This window comes from Amborella trichopoda, chromosome 4 (assembly GCF_054954075.1).
Source record: "Amborella trichopoda isolate Santa Cruz 75 chromosome 4, AtrichopodaSantaCruz75HAP2 v2.0, whole genome shotgun sequence".
Taxonomy (NCBI): domain Eukaryota; kingdom Viridiplantae; phylum Streptophyta; class Magnoliopsida; order Amborellales; family Amborellaceae; genus Amborella; species Amborella trichopoda.
In genome coordinates this window covers 11,488,612-11,505,992 of record NC_142339.1, presented here as the reverse complement: position 1 = coordinate 11,505,992, position 17,381 = coordinate 11,488,612, and the positions used below count along the sequence as shown (strand labels likewise).

Below are 17,381 nucleotides of genomic sequence, written 5' to 3'. Positions count from 1 at the left end.
GGAAAGCATTCCACGTGATCCACCCACATATAGATTTCATGTGATCCCACTTCTCAGCTGTTCAATTTGAATAGATTGTTAGGATTGCTCATATTACAATGTCACACCAAAACATTATTTGATTTTTAATTAAGAAAATCAAGTTAAATTTGAGGTATCCCATCTTCTTATTGGGCACTTAGCAAAAAGTAAAAAAATATTTATTCTACTAAGGTATCCCATCTTCTTATTGGCCACCTAGCAAAAAAATAAAAAAATATTTATGGGGAGAATAAATAACCAGAATGCCTCTAAAGTTTTAAGGGTATTCTAGTATTGTTTTATCTGGGGAAATATTTTTTAATTTATGTTTATCAAGTTCACCCCTGTTAGATATATATGTGACCCAAATTTCGCTGCAAAATGATTTATAGAATAAAAATATTACAAATAAAATATTTTAAGCCGTCGGATCAAGATCTGACACTCAAGAGCCAACTTATGGCATTGTGACTCAAGGTATTCCAGCCATCTTCTCAGATCTTACAATTGAGAGCAGAGATCACATATATTTTATATGTGGGTAGGGTCACACTTAAGACTTTCCCTAAAAAATAATCCAAGGACTAAAATACCCTCAATGTAAGGAAAATTGTTTGGTGTGTCCAAGCCCCCACATGTTACTATAAGGACTTGGAGATCTACACTGTCCCCCAAAATCGGGTCACATAAATAATAGTCCTCCAAAGAAAAAGTAAAATTCAAATATTTTTTCAAAAAAATCTCATTTGTAGTTTTATAAAATCTTTATTTTTAGAGGCTAATATTCTCCTTGTTAAATATTATGTACTCCCTCAAAATTGGGATCAAAGTCTATTTCAAAATTAAATTATTAAGGGGACCACATTTCTACATGAGTTTGTGGACTCAAAGAATATAAAATGGTAAAAAAGAGAGTAAAGAATAAGCATTGCAATATTTTTAAGGGTGTGGTTTTTACAAGGTTGCAACTTTAAATAATCAAAGTAAGGTGCAACACCAAATTTTAGCATAAGATATAATTTGGGTACCGAAAATTCTTAGGATAGTTTAATAATCTATTTTTATTTATATTTGTTAAATTTTGTAAAATAAATTATTAAGAGGACCGCAGTTCTACAAGAGTATGTGGACTCATAAAATATGAAATGGTAGAAAAAGATAATAGAGAATAAGCAATGTAATATTTTTAATGGTGTGGTTTGTATAAGATTGCAACTTTAAAAAATCAAAATATGCTGCAATACCAAATTTTAGTACAAGATATAATTTGGATGAAGAAAATTCTTAGGATAGCTTAATAATCTATTCTCATTTTTAATTCTAAATTTTGGACCCAAAAAATAGTTTAATTCAAGTAGGTCTATAAACACATGAAAATCTTTAAAATAGACGAATCAGATATTGTGTTGCAAGACGCACTGTTTTTGGGACGTGAAATTTATTTATTTTTGTTTTTTCAACATACATCACGATGTCGAGTTGATCTGTTAAAAACCTTTCAAACTTCAAACCAACCTTGAAATAACTTTTTTTGTTTTTTACACCTATATATCTCGAGGTCGGGATGATAACATAATGAACCTTTCAATTGGTTTGTTTCTCTGATCTGTTGGGCTTTTTAAATCAAGGTCTTTGATAACTCTGTAATGCTTTTGATGTGATCTTCATGTGAAGATGTTTATATTGGATGAATGGTTGTGTCAATGATGATAAAAGGAAACGCTTCTTTCTCAGAAAAACATTCGCAGTGGCCGCTTAAGAGCTTTCGTCCCGCCAGGCTTGAGAGCTAATGCTGCCTAACTCTTCCTTGGATGTCTGAGACACTCTCTCTCACAAAATTCAGTCCAACTCCTGTCCTTCTGTAAAGTCTGTGCTTTTTTAGAAGTTATGTCTTCGTTCTCTCTTTTTCTCTCTCTCTCTCTCTCAGATCTTCTTGTCCATCTATTTAATGGTCTCTTTTGGTTAATTTTTGTTATCTTATTCTTGCTTATTCTCTCTCGATCTCTCTATGAATTCTTCTTTGCTCTTTTGAAATTTTTAAGATTTTTATGAATTCTTATGTACTGTTTTAACATTTTAGAAAATTTTTGCTGGTTGTGATACTCGTTTTGGAGTGAGTATTCCTCTCTGTTATTCCTGGATGTATTTTGACTTTTAATATGTTTTTTTTCATGTTTAAATTGATTTTTTTCAATCGCATTTAAAGTTGATGGTAGGAAAATTTATGTTCAACATCTCTAATGTTCCATAAAATGTATTACAACGTATTACAAGAGATACGGATACCAAGATTTAAAATATTTTTTCTTTTGAGATTATCAATTTTTTTGGCATCAAAATAACCTCTTCAAAGTTTTAATTTGATTTTCTAGGCTTTACTTTAATTGTTTCGGGCCTTTTAACTGAGTTATCCATATAAGGTAGCTCTCTATTTTATTTGGGCCTTTTTTGTTTGTTTCTAATTTCTATATTAACTTGGCCATGCTATGGAATGTATCAGAGCTTTCGATTTTCACGAAAGTTTAGCTCTTGGGGGGGGGGGGGGGGGGGGGGGGGGGGGGGGGGGGGGCGGGGAATTATAATTTCCCCAAAAAACAATTGCGCTTTCTTGTTTAGTGCAACAAAAAATAAATTTATATTCTCTTGAAAAACTCAAATTTTTCCGGCGAAGGGAAAATTTGCAACAGATGTATCACGAAAGTAGGAAGGCAGTGAAAAGCGTAGTCTTAAAATTATTAAAAATTACATTACTTTGGTAGAGGGAATGAGATCATATTATATACATTTAAAGTGGTTATTATTCATGTTGCTTCTTTTGGGTTGCGGTTGACTCTAAGTGTGGCGAGATTAGAAATAGACGTTCTTGAGTTGTTTCGTTGCATACAAAATCACAATGAAAAATACTGTATTCTAATCGATATAATACAGTTAAACATTGATTGAAAACAAACTTGTCTCACTCCAAAAATCATTTTCCAATTCGTATAAAACAATAAACTTTGTTTGGAAACAAACCTCCAACAAATTTCTCTCATCAAAAATCTCTTCCAATGAGAGTTGGTTCTCGTTAAATTATTTGTAAAAATTAAATCAGTTTTGGTTTTGGAGGTTGACGATAATAAAACTCTTAGTCCCAGTTAAATTTATGTAGGAATTAATACAAAATTAAATATGTAAAAGATTATTTAAATAATGAAAAAGTTTATGAAAGGTTGCAATCTTAAAAAATAGAATTAAAGGTGCACCTTAAAAATCCATCTGAAAATGTTATTTTAATGCTGAAAAATCCTCTAATTGATCATCTTGATATTGAGATTTGACATTGAGATGCATGAATATAAAAAAATTAAAATGAATAGTGCATGTTGCAACACATTTCATTTTTTAGATTTTTATATATTTATATATCTAGTTGTTTGTAATTATTTTTAATTTTTAGAATTTAAAACTTTTTAATTAAATATGAAAATAGATTTTGAGATCAATCTGAATACTTTTTTATACCAAAATTATATGATAAAATTTGGACCTCGCTTTAATTTTGAGGTTGTAACCCTTCAGAAACCACACCATTTAAATAATTACTTCATATACCTCCATCATATTATCTCCGCATGTACGACATCCAAAGGCGAGGCAGGAAACAGAGTGTAGGAAATACATTAAAAAATTATTTCAAACAAACTCTCAATAACATAACCCAGTTAAAAAGAAGCGATGTATTCATTGAAGCCATGTACCTATATTACAAGGAGATCACAATTATTTACAAACATCTTATATGAAACCATATACCTATACTATAAGGAGATCACAATTATTTACAAACATCTTATGTGAAACCATATACCTATACTACAAGGAGATCACTGAAAAAGTTTACATAGGGTTGCGTCCATGAAATGTACCTTAAAATGTAGAACTACGGATGCGCCTAAAAAATCCATTTGAAAAAGGTTGTTTTAATGTTGAAAAATCTTCTAATTGATTATCTCGACATTGAGATGTATGAATATGAAAAAGAAAAAAAAAAAGATTAAAATCTAAAAAATAGTGCATATTGCAACACATTATCTAGACCGTCCATTCTCAAGATTTTCATACATATATATAGACCATCCATTTTCAAGATTTTCATACATATCTAGATCTACTTGATTTTAACTATTCTTAGAACTTAAAGGTTTATAATTAGATGTGAAAATAGTTTTTCAAATAATCTTAAGAATTTTTACCACCAAAATTACAAGTTATGATAAAATTTGGAGGTTCACCTTAATTGAATTGTTTAATGTTGTAACCACACCCTTAATAAAAATGTGCATTGAAAGAACAAAAAAAACTTGGGAAGTTTAATATACAATAACAGGGAGAATATGAGGGCAGGCCGCTAGCTGATAGTTACAGTGAATGCTCAATGGCCCATATTGATTTTAGGGTGATCTAATGATCAGAATTGTATTTTGCATTTTAATTTTAATTTTTTCCAATAAATCTAAATCATTTTAAATTTAAGGATTTTATCTTTAAAAATAGAATAATCAAATAAAGATATCAAAAAATAATTAATAAAAAGACCAAAATACTCTTAAAAATTTTAAAGGGAATTTTGATTAATTTATTATTTTAAATTATTTTGTAGAACTTTTATTAGATGTGCCTTGATGAGAAGAATGGATATTTCAAATTTCATACAATTGGGATTTAATAAAAAAATATTAAAATTATATTATAAAATGAAGTCGTCATCATCAGATCAACCCATTTTTAATATGGGCCGTTGGATTTATATTACTGCGTCAACCCATCCCAAAATAACATAAAGGTAGGAACCACTACAAGAGGAAGTGTGGCACTCCTCTGCTTCCCACTCACAACAATTCAACCCCTTCCAGGAATCCATTTGGACCTTCAATGTAGCATTTGGGTTGGAATTAGAAGCATTGAAATCCAAGAGGGCCACTATTTCATTTTCTCTACAAAATGGGGAGCCCTCTAAGGCCATGGAGAAATCGAAAAAGCACATGACAGCAGTGAATGGTAATATTGGGATAAGACGCAGAGGGTGGGGAAGAAGGGCTCCTTTTCTAGCTTCCATGGTGCTTCCATTGACTAAACAAGCACTGATGAAATGCTTGCTACAAGTCCTCCTCGCGAGTCCCTTCTATAGGGGAGGCAAAATTTACGTGTGGACCCAAAAACTAGTTTCGGGGAATTAGAGAGTATTTCCTTGAGGTATCCATCGTAAACAATCCAAGATGGCACACCTCTAAATCATGTCAAAAGATGGAGTTTCTATACATGAAGATAGGCACAATGCATTGATGTGATTCATTAAAAAAACTTCCATGAAAAATGTAGAAAGTCAGGTCCTCTTAAAACCATCTAAGAAAGAGAAAGATGTGTGGGTCATCTCCATGTCAATAGACAGACAACTGCATCTCCAAGTCATTGGAGAGAGAGAGAGGCAACTGTTTGCATTGATGATTGAGGCCATTAAATTTTCTTTTGAAGCAAAGGCAGGAGCCATTTGAAACAATGGCAGGAGCCATTTTTTCCACAAGCGGGCCCCTAAGTTCATTGCTTGATGTACTATGTGTGGATTTTCCTTTTTTCTATAGACTAATTTGACACTAAATTTTTTATGTTCATTCCTCTATTAAAATCGCACTAGCGAAAAATATTCAAAAAATATTTTCGATAAATTAAAATGATCAAATTACCTCTACACGCGCATTTTAAATGGACCAAAAAGAGTTTAAAACCATCGTCCCCTCAGACCAGTCTTCCCAGCCCCCGTCCGCCCCTCCCCAATCTCTCTCTCTCTCTCTCTTTCCCCTACATTCTTGTTCAAGCTGCTCTCAATCTCGATGGCCTCACCCCCTTATGTCCCACGATGGACGCCGAATTCGAGCCCAACACAATCCCCAAACCCTTTCCTCGGCCACAATCCCTTCCAACATGAATCCAAAGACGACATCTCCCTTGATGAAATCACTCCTAAACCATTCTAACCAAACCCGAGCCTAAATGTCTCCGACACAGATGAGGATGCATCAACCACCACCGAATGCTTCTTCCACCTCAATTCACCAGCTCTCCAACCGGCCAAGATTTGCTCTAAACACACTGCTGAGACTAGTGTGGGGATGGGTAGGACCAAGCATAAGTCTGTTCGACCCGATATCGATCCAGTAGGCTCCATTGGGTCCAAATTGTCATTAACATGGACCGATCTGTGGGTCACGGCTCTTGGGACAGAGGGTGCGTGCACAATTCTAAAGGGGCTTAATGGGTGCGCCCAACCAGGCGAGGTCTTGGCTATCATGGGCCCGTCAGGGTGCGGAAAGTCAACCCTTCTCGATGCATTTGCAGGTTTCAGGCTTTTCTTTCAACTTTAGATTTTTTTATTATTGAGCATGTTCACTATGTTCATGTGGGAATATATTAAGGACGTGGTTAGCATGCGGCCAAGCCCGCAAATGTAGAAATGTGGGCTTGGCATTTAAATTATATTTATTTTAAATATAATTTAATCCTACTAATTAGCTAATATATAATTTTTACCATGGAGATCATGAATATGAAAATAAATATATTTTGAAACTATAAATAAAAATTATATTAAAAAAAAAACCTTTGGACCGTTTGGATGGATCACCTATTTGCATCCATCTTTAAGAGGGATACTTTATACCTATCGATCGCATATTGTAGAAATGCAGTCCAGCCCGCATGAAACAATTGTTCACTTATTAATTTATCCCTTGGGGAAAAGACTGACTTAAAAGGACTTTTTATCTCAGATTTGAGGAACCCCCTATCATTATTTTGGGAAGAGAATTTTGGCTTTGAGTTCTCTAACACTTCGATCTAAACCTCCAGGAAATGAACAGCCTCTTTTTAATCTTGAGGCATTGTTGTTTAAGTACATCGAGATTGTGATTCATAAAAAAAAAAATTAGTAAAGTTGGTTTATGGATTGAGAAGGTTACATCTCCGGAACTTGGAATCCTAAAAGTGCTTCTAAATTGAGTTTTACCCATAGTAAATAGATACTCTCAAGGGGGAGTGCAAAATATTTTGGCCGATTGATTTTTTTATTTGGTAGAAGCCTTTAGTGGTCTAGGTAGGCTCTTGTGATCCGGGCTTGGTCTAAGGGCACGTTTCTTTGAAAAAAAAAGACTTTTGTAAACTTTCATTTCTCAAAGTTTGTTAACAAGTAATTGGCAATTTGTTTTTTTTTTTTTGGGTAATTCATATGTTTGATAACTTACTTAGTACTTAAATACATGTGTTATTTAAATATTATAACTTAAAATATATAGTTATATTTATTCAAATAATATTTAAATATTAATAAAATACAATATATTATATATTATATATAATAAACTAAATATATTAGATATACTATGTAATACAATATAAATATAATATATATCTATATAATATAATTTAGTATAATATAAATATATGTAATATAGTATATAACTTTATGGGTGCAGTTTGTATAGAGCATAGGCTCTAAACAATCAAATCAGAGCCTACTTTCAAATAATGTCGAGAAATATGGTTTCACTACTAGAAATCTTTGTGATAGCCTGAAAATATATTTCCATATTTATTTATAAAGTTCAAGGCTTCAAAAAAAGTATAGATCGGTTGATCTATGAAAACTTGAAAATCTTGAAAATTGACGGTCCAGAAATGCATTACAAAATACACTATTTGCAAAACTTGAAATCCATGTTTTCTCATGTCCATGCATCTTGATGTCAAGATGATCAATTTGAATAAATTTGAGCATCAAAACAACCTCTTTAGTGAACTTTTTGAGGTAGGCTCAAAGTTTATTGTTTAGAGCCTCAGCTCTATATAAACTTTCCTCTTTATATATTATATAGCTATTCCATTAGTTCGGAATCTAATGTATAGGGACTGGATATGTAAGGATAAGCTTCAACTCCACCCTTTCTGATGCACTTTTGGTGTTGTATTGGTCCAAGTGGGGATAGCATTTGTCGATGGGGTTTTAACAAAATTCAAAAATATGTGAGAAGACATAGATATAGAGGTAATATCTATTATATATAATACTAATATACATTAATAATATAAAACATATAGTATAATAGCACATAACGTAAAATAAATATATATTAGTAATTTATATATTATATTTAAATAAAACAAGAGAAATGCTTGCCATGGGTTGAAATGTGGTTATATTTTTATGCAAAGTGGACCATTTTATAGAAAAATATTTTATGATGAGTTTTATTTACAAAAATATGTATAAGGCAATTTTAACGTGGACCAACCAAACATGCCGTAACAAAACGGAACATTCTAATCAAAGTGAAGTTCTAATACCACCAAAAAAGATGTTCGGTTGTTTATACTTTGTTTGGATGCACAAAATTTTTGGAACATTAGGGTTTTCTCGTCCTTTTAAGCGTAATAAAGCTGTCAACCTGGTCCGCCCCTATTATTAGGGGAGCCTAATTTCAGTAACCCAACTTATCCAAAAGAAAACAAAATGTTATTTTAAAAAAAATGCAGATTATTTGAAGTTACCTATAAAAGGCAGGCAATGCAATTTGATACGATAATTAGGGTTCCAATCTCGGATTAGACTTTTACTTCTCCATTTGCTAGAGCAATGGTAGCTTGAAAATCTATATTTCTCTAAATTATGAATTTAAAGCTCCAAAAATAGTGCCGATATAGTTTATCTAAACTTACTTTAAATTTTAGAAAATGAATGGTCCAAATAGTTCATTGCATTAATTCTAGGACTTGAAATCTTTCTTGTATATTCTTATATTCTGTGGCCGGGATGATTAATTTGAAGTGGATGTTTATGGTACGCTTTACCTCTATAGTTTGATGTTCACACCTCATCTAAACGTGTTCCTTCCTTAAATGAGTGTGTTTAGTCACGAGCAGCTATCAATCAAAATAGATAGCCTTTGATGCTTTAACATTATTACTTTATTTTTAAATTTCATAATTTAAATTGGAATAAATTATGTTTAACAATAAAATGTTAATAATTAAATTTTATAAAAATTAAAAAATGTCGCATTCCTTATTTGTATTGGAAATAAAAATTAAGGGACTCCTTATAATTTGAGGACTTAAATTTAATATTTACGGAAATAAACTTTGTTCATTAAGACTCTATTGTACAAGGATAGCATCTCTTCTAAATTCCTACTAATACAAATATTTGTTAAAAATAATGAATTTAACTATATTTTTTTCATAGAATTGCAATGGTGTGCAAAAGAAGGTCCTAGGTTGTATTTGGTTTTATTTTTGTAAATTAATGTTATATTTTCTAGACATATGTAAGTCATCTAGCCGGTATTGCAAAAGAAAGAATGCAAAAAATTTGATTGTACATGTTGTGCTAGATCACACAGCCCTTTCATTTTTCATGAGTGTTCATTGTATTCTGACACTTGTGTTGTCCTACACTTGGATTGCTTGATTTGTAGGCCGAGTGAGTTCTAACACAAAGCAAACAGGGGCGATCCTTGTCAATGGTCGGAAACAAGCCCTAGCATATGGAACATCGGTATGGACATACCTTACTTGATGCATTAATTCTGGATTTTACATTGGGATCAGCCCTCTTAATTTAGTCGTTGAGCCCTCTTAATTTAGTCGTTGGACCCTATACTAAGGTACATGGTTCCTAAATAGAAGGACAGGGTTCCTAAAGTTCTATTTAGTATGTGCTACACCATGGGAACATCCAAAATCCATTGAGAGATTAACAACAATTCTTGATGATGAGCAGTCAATTGGATAGAGTTAATCTCGACCATTCATCATTTAGAACGCAATACATGTTCCTATGGTGTAGGATATATCATGCACCTTAAATGTAAGGGTGCGGTTTGTATAGAGCCGAGGGTTTAAATTATCAAAGTAAAGCCTACCTTCAAATAGTGTCGAGAAGTATGGTTTCAATATTGGAAATCTTTGTGATAGCCTTAAAATATTTTTTAGTCTTTAATTAAAAATTTTACAGCTTCAAAAATAGTGTAGATAGAGCAAATCCGTGAAAACATGAAGAGCTTGAAAATTGACGATCCAAAAATGCATTACAAGATGCACTATTTCCAAAACTTGAAATTTATGTTGCTTCTCATGTCCATGCATCTTGATGTCGAGATGATCAATTTGAGGATGTTTGGACATCAAAACAACCTCTTCTAATGAAATTTTTTAGGTGGGCTCTAATTTGATTGTTTAGAGCCTCGCCTCTATATAAACCTCTTCGTAGATGCAAATGACCGATCCAGCACCGTTCACTTTCAATTTCTAATCTATATAGGCTCATATGCCTTTTGGAACCTAGGCCCATGTGACCCAGGATGATACACTCATGACCACCCTCACGGTATGGGAAGCGGTGTACTACTCAGCCCAGCTCCAATTGCCCAGCACCATGTCGAGCTCCCAAAAGAGAGAGAGGGCTGAGACAACCATCAGAGAGATGGGTTTACAAGATGCGATGCATACAAGGATAGGGGGTTGGGGCGTTAAGGGACTAAGTGGTGGCCAAAAGAGAAGGGTGAGCGTTTGTATTGAGATCCTCACGAGACCTAGCCTTCTCTTTCTTGATGAGCCCACTAGTGGGCTCGACAGTGCAGCATCTTACCATGTCATGACTCGAATTGCACGTTTGGCTTCGCATGATGGTCGAACCGTGGTGGCAACGATACACCAGCCTAGTGCTGAGGTGTTCGGCCTCTTCAGCACACTATGCCTCCTCTCCACTGGGAAAACTGTGTATTTTGGCCCGGCCACTGCAGCCAGTGAGTTTTTCGCACTGAGTGGGTTCCCTTACCCTTCACTGAGAAACCCATCAGATCACTTCCTCCGCACCATCAACTCTGACTTTGATAAGGTAATTGGAATATGCACAATCTATCCCCCTCTCATATCTATGTGGGCTTTTTGACCGGGTTTGGGCCAAGAAAATAGGGAAAATGGGTTGAAACCTTTACAATATCACTAAATGGGTTAAAATATTACAAATTACAATTGGCGATGTGCCTTTAAATTTCATTATCAATCAATCACTTCATCAAAGAAAATGTTAAAAACTATCCAAATTTCACCCAATCAGTATTGACAAGCCAAAAAAATTGGAGGTTTTTGGTAATTTTTCCCTCAAAAGGGTCATTTAGTTATGCGAAAAGTTTATACAGAGCCGAGGCTCTAAACAATCAAATTTGAGCCTTCCTATAAAAATTTACTAAAAGAGGTTGTTTTGATTCCCAAATATCTTCAACTTGATCATCTCAACATCAAAATTTTCAAGATTTTCAAAATATTGTATTTTGTAACATATTTTTAGACAGTCAATTTTCAAGATTTTCAAGTTTTCATGGATAATTTGAAACTTGAAACTTTATAAGTAAATATGAAAATATATTTTATAGCTTTCACAAAGATTTTCTCGATACTATTTGAAAGTAGGCTTTAATTTTTATTGTTTAGAGCCTAGGCTCTTTACAAACCACATCCTTTAGTTAAAGCTTATTTGGGGCTAAAATTACCAAAGCACCCTTAATTGTTATGGCTTCCTAATATCGAATTGGGGCAAGTTGGAAGACAAAGTTTCCACAATTTCTTTAAGTACCCGACTAATATATCAATTTATATTAAGTGTAATTTGTAATCTTTTTATTCTTTTAGCTACATTGCAATGGGTTTCGACACTTTTATTGATATTTTTCTAAAAAGTAAGGTGCACTGGCCAATGGGCCGAGTTATGCCATGCTGGAGAATATATATCATATATATTTATATGATGGCCCAAGTCAAGCCCAATACTTTTTCAAGCACTCCTAGGCTTGCAATTCTTGGATTTGGGCTGGTGTTTGTTGATCTAAGGTTGTTGCTTAACACTAAGAAGTAGTCAATCTCCTTAGGATATTGAACAAGGTCCCGAGGCCAAGGCCATAAAAGCTTCTGCGGCCATTGATATCTTAGTCAAGTCTTACAAGTCATCCACCATGGCCAAACAAGTCCTTGCTCGTGTAGCTGATATATCCAAGAGTGTAAGACCTCTCTCTCTCAATCTCGCTCTCTCCATATGTGTGTATGTCTAACTCTTTGAAAGATTTGTTATAGGAGGGAGAAGCATTGACAAAGAAAGGAAGCCAAGCAAGCTTCTTTACACAAGCATCAGTCTTGACAAGAAGATCTTTTGTGAACATGTATAGGGATTTGGGATATTATTGGTTGCGCCTAGGAATCTACATTGCGTTGTGCGTGTGTGTAGGCACCATCTTCTTTGACATTGGCCACAACTTTGGCTCCATTCAGGTTAGTGTGACATTGTGCTTCAATTAAAAGTTTTTTTTGCTTTTTAGGGTAGATCAGTGGGGAACAGCCTTACTTGTGGTAAAAATGGAACTCAAAATGTCATGTTGTGGCACCTGATCGCCTTTGCCTCGAGTCCATTCAACTTCAATCAAAAGTTGAACAACCTATGCATTCTACCTTCTAAATATCATGGTTCTCGTGTGTTTTGTATTGACAAACATTTTAGGCGAGAGGGTCCATGCTCATGTTTGTGGCAGCATTTTTGACGTTCATGGCGATTGGAGGCTTCCCTTCCTTTGTGGAGGACATGAAGGTCGTTTTTTCATTACCATCTTTCCATATATTTATTTTCCTTTTTACAGCAACAATAAAAAAAAATTTGATGACTCAAGTAGAATACTAAAGAAAAAAGAATCAAGAGTACGGAACCATGAACCTATATAAAAAGGGTGCAATTTGTATAGAGCTGAAGCTCTAAACAATCAAAATAAAGCGCACCTTCAAATAGTATCGAGAAAGGTAGTTTAAATACTGGAAATCTTTGTGATAGCCTTAAAATATATTTTCATCTTTAGTAATAAAATTCAAAGTTTGAAAAACACTGTAGATCAAGCATATCTATAAAAACTTGAAAATTGACGGTCCAAAAATGCGTTACAAGATACACTATTTCTAAAACTTGAAATCCAATTTTTTCTCATGTCTATGAATCTTGATATCGAGATGATCAATTTAAGGATATTTGGGCATCAAAACAACCTCAAAAAGTTTTAGGTGGACTCTAATTTGATTGTTTAGAGCCTCGGCTCTATATAAACATTTTCCATATAAAAAGCTTAAAGATTAGAAGAAAACGAAAAAATTACATCGAGGGGTCAAAACATCTCACCTAATAATCCAAGATGCAAATGACTAGAGACTCTCGCTCTCTCTCTGCCTCTCTCACATGGATTGATCCTCATGGTCACAGATCTTCGGGCGTGAGAGACTAAACGGGCACTACGGCGTGGGCGCCTATGTGATTGGAAACACCATCTCTTCCACCCCCTACCTCCTCCTCATCTCTCTAATCCCGGGAGCCATCGCCTACTACCTGGCTCCTCTTCAAGATGGAGCCGAGCACTTCATCTACTTTGCTCTAGTCCTCTTTGTATGCATGATGCTTGTAGAGAGCCTCATGATGATTGTTGCGAGCCCCGTCCCCGATTTCCTCATGGGCATCATCACCGGTGCCGGTATCCAAGGTGTCATGATGCTGAACGGTGGCTTTTTCCGACTGCTTAACGACTTGCCTAAGCCATTCTGGAAGTACCCAATGTACTACATCGCATTCCATAAGTATGCTAACCAAGGTTTTTACAAGAATGAGTTTGAGGGTCTTACTTTCCCTAATGGCTTAGTAGGAGGGTCACCCACCATAACAGGAGAGAAGATTTTAACAGAGACATGGCAAGTGGAGATGGGGTACTCCAAGTGGGTGGACTTGGCCATATTGTTGGGCATGGTGGTTTTATATAGGCTCATGTTCTTGGGCATAACTAAGTTTAGTGAGAATGTGATGAAGAAAAAATAGTTGAAAAGTAACTTATTGAAAATAGCATAAAGTAAATAATATTATTAAATGTATTTTAAAATAATAGAAAAAAGAGACCATGAACTAAATGGCAGTCGTGAGGCCTTTGTGGCCATACTCCAATATGTAAGGGCCTTTTTGGCTCTTTTAGCTCGGCCTTGCGAGCAAGCGACAGAAGAGTAGAAAGAAATGCCCTTTTCTCCTAGAATAGAATTTGTTTCTTACTGTACAAATTAATTTGTTGCAAAATTACTACTGATTTTATATCTACGTGTTGATAATAGTGAAGATACAAGTTTTCTTCCTATCTCTTTGTCCGTTTGACAGATGAAACAAGCTGATTTCGTAGGACCATGGAAGTTGGATCTCCGGGGTAAATATACAGTACACGTATTGGTACACTTATTACTATGAGGTTGGATAACCCTAGAAATTATCAAATATGACGCAGTCCCCTTCATGGTGGCAGAGATCATCTGTTTACTTGAAATGATGTTAATGTACATGTCAGGCTAGGGTCATTGTATATGTTTTTCCATTGCCATTTATTTATTGTATAGTAATTATGCGTATGTATTCTATTATTAATGAAAATTTTGGGATGAGGCTTTCTCCCCCACTGACTTATCAAAACAAAAAAACTTATATATGTATTCCCAAAAGAAAAAAAAAGTGTTACGTATTATTATTGTACTTCCTTGCTCTCTCTCAATGAGCTCATGAAATATAGGATTGATCGCAATTTAGGCATCACTCAAGCAAAATTTATAATTATCAAAATTTAAAAATCGACATGTATATTTTATAGTCTCACTTTTTGAGAGTGTGAATTGTGTTTTAACTTTTATTTTATTTAATTTAGCTCAAATTTGGGGAATCAATATTGGAAATTGGTTTGATAAGGCTGCAGCCCTATCAAAATATTGGAAATTGCGATTCAAGTATTGGAAAATATATACATCGATCATTTCAGCTTGAACGTTATGGTTGGGAAAAAATTAGGATTTTAAGCTCTAAAAATAATGTATATTGTAACAAATTATCTAGGCCATCCATTTTCCCCTAAAAGCAAGTTTTCATAGATTCTCAATATGTGTATCATTTTTTGAGTTTCAAATTTCATTATCGATGTTGAAAATTGATTTTAGATACATCATGGAGATTTATGCTGCCAAAAGTACTTTCTAGATGAGGATTTTAGGTGTGGATTATCTTGTTTTCATAATACCTAGGCCTTATAGAAACTTCTCTATCACCATCTCACAATATAACCAAAATAAAAATAAAATAAAAAAATAATAATTAACAAAATATATAAAAATTTTGAAATTTATAGGGGTATTTTTGTCATTGAAATATATTTTTAATAATGTTTTACATGTGTATTATGATAAGAAGCATGGATACTTAAAATTTGAACTTAATCAAATGCATTGAAAATAAGATAGAATTAAAATACACTATTCACTATAAAAAAAAAGTTAGACTTTGGTGTAAAATATAAAATATAGAATTGAAATACATTATTAGATCAAAAAGTAAGATTTTAGTGTAAAATATAGGATATACATGACCATTTTCAAATTTCCAAAAATAGAAACGGATTTTCTGTAACATTCTCTTATCGCAACGTAGTGGCTTCCCATAGGTGTTCCCTTCCCTATGGCTTCTTTGAACTTAGAAGAGCCCATCCATGGAATTCAATAAGAAACATGAGGTCGATGATCCATATACTTTGTAATTGTATTATGAAGGTAATGACCTTTTTTTTGTTGAACCCAGAAATTCAATAATGTCTTCTTCTTTGTTTTTTTTAAAGATGCATATAACATCTAACAAAATGTTCAGTGGCGAAAGAGTGACACGGGCTGCTCTCAAACTAATATTATTAACTTGCCCCTCTCTTGAAAGAGGTATATACGGAAAGCATTCCACGTGATCCACCCACATATAGATTTCGTGTGATCCCACTTCTCAGCTGTTCAATTTGAATAGATTGTTAGGATTGCTCATATTACAATGTCACACCAAAACATTATTTGATTTTTAATTAAGAAAATCAAGTTAAATTTGAGGTATCCCATCTTCTTATTGGGCACTTAGCAAAAAATAAAAAAAAATTTATTCTACTTAGGTATCCCATCTTCTTATTGGCCACCTAGCAAAAAAATAAAAAAATATTTATGGGGAGAATAAATAACCAGAATGCCTCTAAAGTTTTAAGGGTATTCTAGTATTGTTTTATCTGGGGAAATATTTTTTAATTTATGTTTATCATGTTCACCCCTGTTAGATATATATGTGACCCAAATTTCGCTGCAAAATGATTTATAGAATAAAAATATTACAAATAAAATATTTTAAGCCGTCGGATCAAGATCTGACACTCAAGAGCCAACTTATGGCATTGTGACTCAAGGTATTCCAGCCATCTTCTCAGATCTTACAATTGAGAGCAGAGATCACATATATTTTATATGTGGGTAGGGTCACACTTAAGACTTTCCCTAAAAAATAATCCAAGGACTAAAATACCCTCAATGTAAGGAAAATTGTTTGGTGTGTCCAAGCCCCCACATGTTACTATAAGGACTTGGAGATCTACACTGTCCCCCAAAATCGGGTCACATAAATAATAGTCCTCCAAAGAAAAAGTAAAATTCAAATATTTTTTCAAAAAAATCTCATTTGTAGTTTTATAAAATCTTTATTTTTAGAGGCTAATATTCTCCTTGTTAAATATTATGTACTCCCTCAAAATTGGGATCAAAGTCTATTTCAAAATTAAATTATTAAGGGGACCACATTTCTACATGAGTTTGTGGACTCAAAGAATATAAAATGGTAAAAAAGAGAGTAAAGAATAAGCATTGCAATATTTTTAAGGGTGTGGTTTGTACAAGGTTGCAACTTTAAATAATCAAAGTAAGGTGCAACACCAAATTTTAGCATAAGATATATATTTGGGTACCGAAAATTCTTAGGATAGTTTAATAATCTATTTTTATTTATATTTGTTAAATTTTGTAAAATAAATTATTAAGAGGACCGCAGTTCTACAAGAGTATGTGGACTCATAAAATATGAAATGTTAGAAAAAGATAATAGAGAATAAGCAATGTAATATTTTTAATGGTGTGGTTTGTATAAGATTGCAACTTTAAAAAATCAAAATATGCTGCAATACCAAATTTTAGTACAAGATATAATTTGGATGAAGAAAATTCTTATGATAGCTTAATAATCTATTCTCATTTTTAATTCTAAATTTTGGACCCAAAAAATAGTTTAATTTAAGTAGGTCTATAAACACATGAAATCTTTAAAATAGACGATTCAGATATTGTGTTGCAAGATGCACTATTTTTGGGACTTGAAATTTATTTATTTTTGTTTTTTCAACATACATCACGATGTCGAGATGATCTGTTAA

At 33.3% G+C, this 17,381-nt stretch overlaps 1 protein-coding gene and 1 non-coding gene across 3 annotated transcripts; both read left to right on the top strand.

Annotated features, from left to right (window-relative positions):
• The first annotated feature begins 1,719 nt into the window (after positions 1-1,719).
• LOC148782290 (small nucleolar RNA SNORD14) lies at positions 1,720-1,844 on the top strand. Its single transcript, XR_016055161.1, has one exon. It is a non-coding gene; the product is annotated as a small nucleolar RNA SNORD14 (small nucleolar RNA).
• Positions 1,845-5,787: 3,943 nt separating this feature from the next.
• LOC148782289 (ABC transporter G family member 1-like) lies at positions 5,788-14,253 on the top strand. Of its 2 annotated transcripts, XM_088863669.1 has the most exons (7): positions 5,788-6,396; positions 9,528-9,607; positions 10,397-10,948; positions 11,979-12,107; positions 12,181-12,375; positions 12,602-12,688; positions 13,346-14,253. In XM_088863669.1, exons 1-7 carry the CDS (start codon positions 6,171-6,173, stop codon positions 13,946-13,948), a joined length of 1,872 nt encoding a protein of 623 aa, XP_088719795.1. In that variant the 5' UTR covers positions 5,788-6,170; the 3' UTR covers positions 13,949-14,253. The 2 variants fall into 2 exon arrangements, with proteins under 2 accessions (XP_088719795.1, XP_088719796.1); XM_088863670.1 differs by lacking the exon at positions 11,979-12,107.
• Positions 14,254-17,381: the final 3,128 nt, after the last annotated feature.

Coding starts and splice junctions, on each gene's coding strand:
- LOC148782289 (XM_088863669.1), top strand. CDS start 6,171: ATGGGTAGGACCAAGCATAAGTCTGTTCGACCCGATATCGATCCAGTA. Junction 10,949..11,978: donor TCAACTCTGACTTTGATAAG/GTAATTGGAATA, acceptor CAATCTCCTTAG/GATATTGAACAAGGTCCCGA. Junction 12,376..12,601: donor ACAACTTTGGCTCCATTCAG/GTTAGTGTGACA, acceptor CAAACATTTTAG/GCGAGAGGGTCCATGCTCAT.